At 58.2% G+C, this 10,436-nt stretch overlaps 1 protein-coding gene and 1 pseudogene across 1 annotated transcript in view; one reads left to right on the plus strand and one right to left on the minus strand.

Moving 5' to 3' along the window:
- The window catches only part of ARAP1 (ArfGAP with RhoGAP domain, ankyrin repeat and PH domain 1), a 45,790-nt gene that overhangs the window by 16,054 nt on the left and 19,300 nt on the right, over positions 1–10,436 (minus strand). The window contains 8 exon segments of the mRNA XM_007448064.1: positions 1,158–1,332; positions 2,427–2,609; positions 3,844–3,929; positions 5,738–5,937; positions 8,359–8,468; positions 9,032–9,234; positions 9,640–9,760; positions 10,064–10,133. Coding sequence (XP_007448126.1) covers positions 1,158–1,332; positions 2,427–2,609; positions 3,844–3,929; positions 5,738–5,937; positions 8,359–8,468; positions 9,032–9,234; positions 9,640–9,760; positions 10,064–10,133 — 1,148 coding nt within the window.
- On the plus strand, positions 6,552–6,942 carry LOC103087138 (40S ribosomal protein S12 pseudogene; annotated as a pseudogene).

The raw sequence follows: 10,436 nt of genomic DNA on the forward strand, positions 1-10,436 counted from the left end.
CCCCATCCAAGGGTGCCCCCCTCGCCCCCCCCTGGGCTGGGTATTTAAAAGCTGGCACAAGTCACCCGCCCCTCCTTCCCCAGCACCGTTCCCTGACTAGCACTCCTGGGCTCCTACTGCCACATTCAGGATTTTGCCTAAGCCATTCTCCACCTTTCCCCACTTGTGCTAATTCCATCCCACTCACAAGGCCCGGCTCCAGTACCTCTCCTTCCAGGGAGCTCCCCTGAATCCCCAGCCCAGCTCTTCCTGTTGCAGGCCCAGGACCAGCACACTACAATGAGGGGGCGGCCCTCGAGCAAACTCACCAACAAGGGCGCGTGTCTCAGACAATGCAAAGCCTAAGGAAGCAGCCTGGCTCCAGCCCTGCTCCCAGCAGTCCCAAAGCCCAAGCCAGCTGGGTGGTCTCCTGTGCCTTCCCCAGACACCTGGGCTCTCTCCAGCCCGGCGCACCCCACCCACCCATGGCCCTGAGCCCAGAGTCCTGGCCGCAGATCTCCACCCTCAGTCCTAGGATGTGGCCCCAGAGGCTAGCGCTGGGCCATGACCAGCGGCGCTCACCCCCACCACCCCCTCCTCAGCTACCCCGAGAGCAGGAGCCAAACGGGACCCAACCCGTCTGCAACAGAGCCCCACCCAGACGGAACGGCGGACAGGGCTGCTGTGGCGAGTCCCCCGCACACAGAGAAATGCAGCACCTCCCCCCGACAGCAGTGCAGACACGCTCTGCACATGCACAAACTCCAACGCCCTCGACACTCCCAGGGGCAAGGAAGCAGAGCCACAGCAACTCAGAGACACACAGACACCAGCACACGGATGCCACCCCAAGGTCCCACACTTGGGTCAGGGAGGAACCCACAAATACACAGAGATGCAGAGACGGAGTCACAAAGGGAGATGCAAACACACACGCGTGTGAAGGGGAAGCCAGAGGCACAGATGTACACTGACGTGCAAACCCGAAACGTCACACACACTCTTGCACCAGGGCCCCTGGGGGAGTTGTAATTATAGCTCAAGTGGTATGTAAATCAAACCTCACAGGACAATACCCAGCCCCTAGCACCCAATAACTGGCATCCCCTCCAAAGGGCCAGACCCTGGCAGCAGGGAGGCCCCATCCCTTGAGGAGGATGGTCCCACCAGCCACTCACCTGTGGTCCGGTTGTTTCGAAGGAATTCCATCTGCAGTGTCTGTCCCGCCTGCTCAGCGAGAGCCAGGGGCGTGGGGACTTGAGGGTCCCCCGAGAAGCAGTTGACCTCAGCCCCACAGCCCAGGAGCGCCTGGGTCTCAGCCAGGTCTGAGGTTGTGACTGCGGCACACAGGGCCTGGGAGGAGGGGAGAGGAGTGGGGAGGGTCAGCCTAAGCCAGAGTGAGGGGCAAGTGGGACAGGGGTCATGCTGCAGTGGGGTCGGGGTGCGGGGTCGAGGTTGGGAAGAGGAAGGAGTCACACAGGTTAGGGGCCCATCCTCAGGGTGAAAGAGAAGAAAGGGAGAAAGAAAGACAAGAGGAGGAAAAGAAAGGCCAAGAGGAGTGGGGGGGGGGCAGGGGCATCCCCACAGAGGCCAGGGGTCCTAGCAGTCCAGGCCTCACCCTGCTGACAGCCCCCTGGGACCCTGTCAGCCACCAGGCGTGTTCTCTAGAGGCTCTCAAGCTCCCTCTGCCTTGTGGAAGGCCAGAGGGGGGTGCTTTGTAGCTCATTCCTCCCACATTTGAATTCCTCACCGCCTGCCCATCCCTCCCAACCAATGGGAGCTGCCGCCCCTCCTGGCTGGCGGGCTAGACTGGGCTGGGCTGGGGGCTGGACGCCTGGGTTCCTGGGAGGTGGAGGCCTGGCTCCCACTGGGCTTCTAGCTGGACTGAGCCCGAATGGGTGGGGCTGCTTGGGGGAAGGGCTGAAGGTTGACCAGAAGTCACAAGTGGCATCCCTCTGCCTCGGAGCAGGCAACCTCCCACTCAGGCCAAGCCAGACCAGGGACAGGGCTTGGCTCCCGGCCTGTCAGGGCCTGGGGCCCATGAGGGGCCTCATCTTGAGTGGGGTGTGGAAGGGGATGGGTTGGAGCAGCCAGCTGTTTTTCATGAGCCTGACAGGAAATAGCATCCCCACCAAGTTCACTCCTTTTGGCAGGATTCAGGAGCAGGACGGGGTGAGGAGACAGAGGAATCAGGAGGGGAGGGAGGCAGACAGATGCTGGGGACGTGGCCTTGGCCCAAGGGTCAGGCCTGGCTCCTCCCTGCTTTGTCCCAACTGTCCCTGTGGCTTGGGCAGGGTCCTTCTGCCCTCTGGGCCTCAGTTTCCCTAAAGGGCCACTCATCACTCTGAGCTAGTGGAAAAGATGGGCTGAAACAGAGTGAGGAATGTGGGGCGGGGGCATGAATAACGGGGGTGTTTTAAGAGGCCTCACAGGCCCAGTGCCCTGACCTTGTCCAGCTCCTCCTGGTTGCCAAAGAGCGGATGGTAGCGTCGGTACTTGCCCTCACGGTATTTGGCCTCTAGGTGGCACCGCCGGGCACCAGGGCTGCTGCTGGGCTGCAGAGCCTCACTGGGCGGCACGTTGGCTGCCCAGAAGCGGTTCCCAGCAGCATTGCCCAGCTGTAAGAAGAGCTGCGGGTGTGGGCAAGAGGTTAGAAGGGAGCCTACAGCCAGGGGCCCATGCCCGGCAAAATGCTGGTTTTGAGGTTGTTAGGTGAGGGGCTGGAAGAGCCAGGCCACACGCCCACTTTTCCATCAGGAAAGCTGAGGGACAGCGGGGCCTGCTGGCGGCCACGGGTGCTCCCCCACCAACCGTGGGCCTGAGCCCAGTCCCCAGGACAAGAGGCAGGGAGTCTGACAGGCGGACGCCCCAGGCCTGGTGCCTGGCTGGGGGCCTTGCTACTTGCCCACCCAGTCCCACATCTGGAACTCTGCATTCCTGAGACTGTCACAGCCGGGGGTGGGGTGTCGGGGGGTGGCGGCGAACCCGTCAGCCAACTGGGTGGACAGGGATTTTGGAAACATCTCCTGTCCCTGACATTCCTCTCTGGGCTCAGGGGAAAAGAGGTGAGGGCAGACTGCACAAGAGTCTGGCATTCGGGGGACTAGTTTATTCATTCTCTCATTCTGCCGATCACTCATTCCACAGCCATTTCCTGGGCCTCCCACCTTGCCTCTTTGTCAGGGCCTGCGTGGGGTGCTGGGGTCAGAGCAGAGAACAAAGAGGAAACAGTCCCAGGAGCCACTGACTCACTCTGTGACTTTGGGCAAGTCATTTTCTCTCCCTGGGCCTCAACGTCCTCATCTGTAAACTGGGGATTCTAACCCTAACTCACAGGGTATATGATGCCCAAATTACTCTGAAGTCTGCAGCTTGGCTGGGGCTGTCAGGAAGGCTATGTGTGGTCGGGCCCTAGTCCAGCCTCCTGTTGCAGGTTCTCCCCTGTAACTACCACACATATCAGTACCTGGCAACCCCAAGTACACAGGCACAAATGTACACGTGTGAGCGTCCCCCAAATGGACATACTCATACCCACTGGTGCACATGAGTAGAGATAAAATGAAGTAAATATTTTAGGCTTTGCAGGACACAGTCCCTGTGGCATATTCCTCTCGGTGCTTTTTGGTGTTGTTGTTGTCTGTTTTTTCAAGCAACCTTTTAAAATTGTAAAAACATTCTCAGCTCACTGGCCAGTTTGCTGACTTTGCCAAAAATCAGCTTTTCCAAAATCCCACCCCCTAGATGATCCCAAAGGTCTCTTCTAGCTCCAGGGTGCTGGGGTTGGTGAGATGGGGGAGATGGGGTTGGAAGACCCAGGCTGCAGCTGAGAGGGGCAGACCCCAAACATAGCTGGTTCCCCACCTCGATGAGTGTTTCCGTCCACACCTTCCTGTCCATCTTCAGGCTCCGCACCTTGGAGACACCAGCGCCCAGGCCACGGTGCTCCCCTGTAGACAGAGGGCCAGACACGGGGTCATCTGGGCCCTCTCCTTTACATGAGCACTCCCCCCCCACCCCAACCCCAGTGCCCATGGGGGCAGACAGGGAGAGGCCATGGGCAGGACCCAGAGGCTAGGCCTGCAGCTCCATCTCCCACACACTCCTGCCCAGGGCACCCCCAAACTGAGCCCTGTAATTGACACCTGGGTTCCTGCAGTAGTCCCCCAGCTGGTTCCCAACAGCCATGCTTGGCCCCCTGCAGGCCACTCTCCATACAACCCAGCCAGAGTGATCTCTTTAAAATGCAAACCTCTTACTTCAAACCCCTGCTTGAGACTCTCTCTTAATTCACCCCAGAATGAGATCAAAATTCCTTACCTGCTTCTTCTCCTCATCTCATGCCTCTCCCCCTCCCCGTCCCCCCAACACTCAAATTGTCCTCCCTCTTCTAATCATCCATGTTCATTCCTACCTCAGGGCCTTTGCACTCACTGTTCTTTCTGCCTGGATTCCCTTCCCCCATTTCCCCAAGGTTAGCTCCCTCCTGACATTCAGATCTCAGCTGACCTGTCACCTCCTCAGAGAGGGCTTCTCGGCAAACACGTTCTCTGCCTAGCACTTGTTATTGCCTGATACTTGTCCCCATCAGCATGGAAGCTGCCTGAGAGAAGGAATGTTGACTGCCTGCTTTAGGGTCTAGCCTCAGTGCCTGCAACAAAGCCTGGCACACAGTGAGTGCTTAATAAATCTTTGTGAAATGAAAGGGGAGGGGGGAGTTGGGCTTGGAAGGACGCAGCCTTGCTCAGCTACAGATCCCACAAGGGACCCCTGCAGCAGGGATTGGGCTGGGGGCACCATGAGTGCCTGGCACTGCCTGGCTCTGGCTTAGGCCTCACCTCACTCTGCAACCTCCTACAGCGCATCTCATCCACTCTGGACACCCTCACTCCTTCCATGAGCCGATGCCTCCCTAACCTGGTCTCCAATGGAGTCATCGCTTTCCACACCCATCCCTCATAGCCCAAGGCCTCCTAGACATTTGACCTAGATGTCCCACAGCAACTTCCCAGAACTGTTGCACCCCTGGGTCCCCACCTCCAGCCACCCAAGACTGTTCCCAGTGGGGCCGAATTCCCAGCACTCGGCACAGTGCCCAGCACAGACCCTCAAACGCTGGTTGAATAGATGAATGTATCTTAGGCTCCACCCTCTTTCTCTCATCCTCCGCATATGATCTGGGACTCTTCCTCCATACATCTAAACGCCTCTCAAAGGCTCACTTTCTGGGACCAGGCTCCACCTCCTCTCTCGTGGATCTGGCAGCAGTCTCCTCGCTAGTCTCCAGTCTCACCAGCTCTGACGCAGCAGTTTCCACCCATCGGCCAGAGTCGGATGCACAAATCTGACCACGTCCCTCCCGCCCCTGCCTCCCACCCCCCTCTGGATAAAACACCAGCTCCTCCCTCTGCTTGCAAAGCTCTGCCAGACCTGGCCTACTTCCGCTCTTCTGATGTGACAGCCGTACTAGACTCCAACAGGCCTGGGCTCAAATCCAGACTCACTTACTTGCCAGGTGACTGTGAAGGAGGCATTTCCCCTCTCTGTGCCTCGGTGTCCCCACTCATGACGTGAGAAGTTGAATCCCTGCCGTGCAGGTTAATCACGGTGGGAAAGGCTTGACACAGAGGTGCAACCTCATAAACGATGCTCTCTGATACTGCCTTCACTCCAGCCCCACCAGCCAGACCAACCACCTGCCTTCTCAGCACCTCAGCCCTGTCCTGCCCTGGTCTGGCACCCCAACCCCCCTACACACCTGCACAGCACTTGCAGATGACAACGCAGAGGTTGATGGAGGCCCAGTCAGGCTGGGCAGCTCCACAGTCAGCACAGAATCTGTTGGGGGCCATGGCCCAGATGCGCTCGGCCACCTCCCAGGTAGACAGGGCCTCGGCAGTGGCTCTCTGCATGGCCTCCAGCCACTGCTCCTTCTCCAGCTCTGATTCGGCCAAGAAGCTGGGGACACAGGAGTGGGGTAGGGGACTGGTGGGAAAGGACTCAGAGGGATTTGGGGGCAGCATGAGGGGGCACAGCACAAAGGGGGTGAATAAGGCATTGAGAGCTGGCTGTCGGAAGAGGGAGGCGCCCAGGGTCTGTGGGGAGGGTGGGCGTGGACAAAGGCAAGGACACCCCAAACCTGAGAGACGTGTGAATGAGGGCTGGGGGCGGAGGGGCCAGAGGAGGCTCTGCCCTGCCCAGGGAGTAGAAAATGCTGCTGGGAAGAAATGGTGCCCGGGTTAAGCCTTGACAGATGAGGAGGGCTTACCCAGGTGAAGAGGTAGAAAGGTGTTCTAGACAGAGGGAACAGCATGTGCGAAGGGACAGGAGGGCACACAGGGCATTCCAGGGCCTGCGGGCAGGATGGGGGTACTGGCAGAAAAGAAGCTGGGAGACAGAGAAGGCAAGCCTGTGCCATGCAGAGGAGGTCAGAGTGCACCCAGAGGACAGTAGTGAAGCCCTAGAGGGTTTCAGGGGGCTGAGGGACACAGAGGTGTTTTCTCTCTAGCTCTTTCTTTCGCTGCTGCCACCAAGTCACATGTGTGCATTCAAGATTCGGCTCCACCACTGCCATGGCCGAGGAGGGCATTGCTGCCAGAGATGGAATGGACGTCAACGCTGTTTTACGAGAGGTGCTGAGACCACCCTCGCCCGCGAAGGCTGAATCTGCCAAGCTGCCAAGGCCTCAGCCAAGCGCTAAGCCCGTCTCTGCGTGCTTGCGTCCAACTGGGGGAGCCCACGCATGCCAGGCTGGTGGAGGCCCTTGGAGCTGAACACCAAATCAACCTGATTAAGGTCCATGACAACAAGGATCTAGGGAAATGGGCAGGGCTCTGGAGAGCTGACAGAGAAGGAAAACTCCAGAGAAAGTGGCTGGTCACAGTTGTGTGCTAGTTAAGGAGGACGGCAAAGAATCTCAGGCCACAGACGTCAATCACAGATTACTACGAATCTAAGAAATGAACAAATACAAACTTGGGTTTCAACAAAAAGGAAGAAAAAGGATCCTCTGACGGTCACAGATAGGCAGCCCAAGGGTGAAGAGGCAGGCGCCAGGCCAGAGGGCCCACAGGCCTAGGGCCTGCAGGAAAGGGGCCAGACGGAGGTGAGGGAGTGATGGAGGCAAGACGGGGGCAGTGATGGGTTTGCACAGGGATGAGGAGAGGTGGGGTCCCCGTGGGTGGAGATGGAGCCCAAGGAGGAGCAGTGAGCTGGGGAGGAATGTAAGGGGGAAAATGTCCACAGAACCATTAGACGCGCAGCTCTAGAGCTCAGGAGAAAGACCCTGAAGGCAGAGATCTGAGCTAAGGGCGAAGGAGATGATGCTGGAGGAGGGGTGACACCGTCTAGACTGAGCAGTCACCGCACACTGTATCAGATACAGCTTTACAGAGACTGCCTCACAGACGAGGAAACTGAGGCACAGAGAGGCCAAGTGATTTGCCCAGGTCATGTAGTGACCCAGGGATGGACCCCAGATGTTACAGACTGAAGCGCATCCCCCTGAAATTCACAGGATGAAGCCTCAAACCCCCGTGTGACTGTATCTGGAAATACGGCCATTAGGGAGGTAACTAAGGTTAAATAATGTCCTAAGAGCACGTTTCTTTATAAAGAGAGGAGGGGACACCAGACATCTCTCTCTCTCTCCATGTGCACAGAGGAAAGGCCGTGTGAGGACACAGTGAAGCGGCAGCCACTTAGAAGCCAGGAAGAGAGACCTCGCCAGAAACTAACCCTGACAAAATCTTGACCTTGGACTTCCAGCCTCCAGAACTGTGAGAAAATAAACTTCTGTTGCTTAAGACCCTGGGTCTGTGGCATTCTGTCACGGAAGCTGAGCTGATACACAGGATTTAAACCCAGGCATGGCACAGTGCCTCAGAGGCAGTGGCTGAAGGCCTGGGAGTGGGCGAGTCCATCCAGGTAGAAGACAGAGGACAGAGACAGACCACTGAGGGACGGCTGAGGTCAGAGTCTTGGAGGCTCAGGGAAAAGCACCCAGGATGGGCACGAGATAGGGAGTGAAGAGCAGCCTTTGATCGCAAGCAATTATTATTGACAGACAAGCACTTTTGAGGGAGCAGGGCAGGCTGGAGGGGATAGCAGGGTGAGTGGGCGGTGCAGAAAGCCCATATGGGAGCACTGTGGCAGGGAAGGGGGGACAGTGATGGATGGGGGGCGGGGGGGATAAGTGAGATTTCTTAGAAGGAAGGGATCAGAGCAGGTTAGCAAGTGAAGGTAAAGGCCCAGCAGGGTGGGTAGGGCTGGGAAGAGAGGGGAGAAATCCATCCTAGAAGAAGGGGCAGCTTCCTACATATGCAAGAAGAAAATACTGGGAGGGAGTGAGGATGCAGGTGAACAATGAGGGAGGCTCACCTGAAGATGCGGTAGGGGGTGGTGAGGTCGAAGCCGCGTCGGTCCGCTGCTTCCTTCACATTGCCCACGCTCATGTCGATGAAGGTGATGCCGATGCCCAGGTGGTACTCCTGGCAGTAGGTGGGAAGGGGTGAGGGCAAGGCCTGAGGGGTGGGGCTCAAGGCCCAGGGAAGGAGCAGAGAGGAGGGGGAGGCGGTACTTTAGGGACTAGAAAGTGCCCAGGAAGGAGATAAGGGAGGGCTCAGGAATCTGGGCATGGGTAAATGGACCTTGATCAGAGGCCATGTAGCAATAAGTAAGAGGTGCAAGAGCCAGAGCGGTGATGGGAGGGTAATGCTCAGGGACCAGGCAGGAGAGGGGTCAGAACTAGGGGCAGGAAGGGGGGCAGGCAAAGAGCTGGGTCATGGGAATGGGGAAAGGGAAAGGGCGGGGCTGAGGGACCAGGTGGGCAGGGCTGAGGGACCAGGTTAGGGGAGGTGGGGCTTGAGGGACCAGGTGGGCGGGGCTGAGGGGCTGAGGAACCAGGTGGGTGGGGTACAGGGACCAGGTGGGTGGGGTTGAGGGAACAGGTGGGCAGGGGTTGGGGCTGAAGGACCAGGTGGGTGGGCGGCAGGGCTAAGGGACTAGTGGGCAGGGGAAACGGGAGTTCGGCAGCCTGGCTGACCAGTCGCACCTCCAGGTTCTTGTAAAGCTGCACTTTGTCCCCAACCACGGCCACATAGAGTTTATTCTTGAAGCCACGTAGCTCCAGGCTGCCGGCGTGGTCAGGGGGCTCTGAGCCTTGAACTCCCAACGGATAAGCACTAGACAGTCGGGCCCGGGCACGCTGCTCAGCCACCGCCTGCTGAAGGGCCTGCATCCACTCCTTCCGCTCCGCTGAAGGCACGGGGGAAGGGGCAAGCCCCAGCTCAGCCTGGTGGGGATCCCCCTAAGGGTTCCCCATTCCAGGCCCCTCAGGCAACACCTCTGCCAGAAAGCCTGCCCAGGCTGGCCCACCTATCTCTAAGTTCTCTGACTTGGACAAGCTCAGGCTCCAATCCCAGCTGTGCCACTTAGGGTGGGCAAGGCACTTGGCCTCGCTCAGCCTGCTTCTCCCCTGTAAATGGGGATGTGTGGCTCTGAGGACTCAGCACAAAGCTGGTCAGACGGGGCCCTCCCCTCCCCACCTCACAGAGGGTTGACTCCTCTCTCGGTTTGATGTGGGGGGAGCAGGTGTGCCCTGGTTCTCCTCCCTCACTTCTCAAGCCAAACTGCCGGTCCTCCTCCTGCCCCCCTCCCTACCATCACTCTCCGCCCGGAAGGCAAAGGCCCGGTTGTCTGTGATCACTTCAAACTTTTGGTCCCCAATTGCAGCCACTCGGGAGATGCAGGCCACAGGGACAAAGCGCTTTGAGTAGGCATCCTGGGGGAGAGACGGGAGCCGACTGTGGGGTGAGGCCCACAGAGGCCCAGCCCCTCCTTGACTCCCTCAACCTCTGTTGAAATGAAGGTTGCAGCCCCACCTCCCACAGGTGGTGACAGCCCCTACACCAACCCTGGCCAAGGCCAAGGCTGGCCAATGGGCCAGCAGGACACAGTTCAAGGAGTCACACTACAGCTCTGGTGAGGACTCACCTAGGGACGGACTCTGCCTGGGTCCAGTGTCGGGGTTCAACCCAAGACCAGGCTGAAGCAGGGTCATATCACGGACTAACACGGGCCTCACCTTGTTACTATCAAAGTATCGTAGGTGATCGGTATCCAGTCTCACCCATCGCTTCTGATAGATATAAGATCTGGAGAGGCAGAGGCAGAGGGACAACAGAGCAAAGGACTGGGAATTAGGGAGAGGCTCCAGGATCACCCTAGCCCCCTCTGGAAGCCACATACAAAGTTAGGAACAGCCAGGTCCAAGGGAGGAAGGATCCCAAGTGGTCACTGAGAAGATGAACTTTTACCTACAGCAAGAGTGATTGATGTCAGACTCAAAGTAGGACTTCCCAGTTTCGGGATTTTTTTTTTTTTTTTTTTTTTTTTTTTTTTTTTTTTTTTGCGGTACGCGGGCCTCTCACTGCTGTGGCCTCTCCCGTGGCAGAGCA

This window comes from Lipotes vexillifer, unplaced genomic scaffold (assembly GCF_000442215.2).
Source record: "Lipotes vexillifer unplaced genomic scaffold, Lipotes_vexillifer_v1.1 scaffold640, whole genome shotgun sequence".
NCBI lineage: Eukaryota > Metazoa > Chordata > Mammalia > Artiodactyla > Lipotidae > Lipotes > Lipotes vexillifer.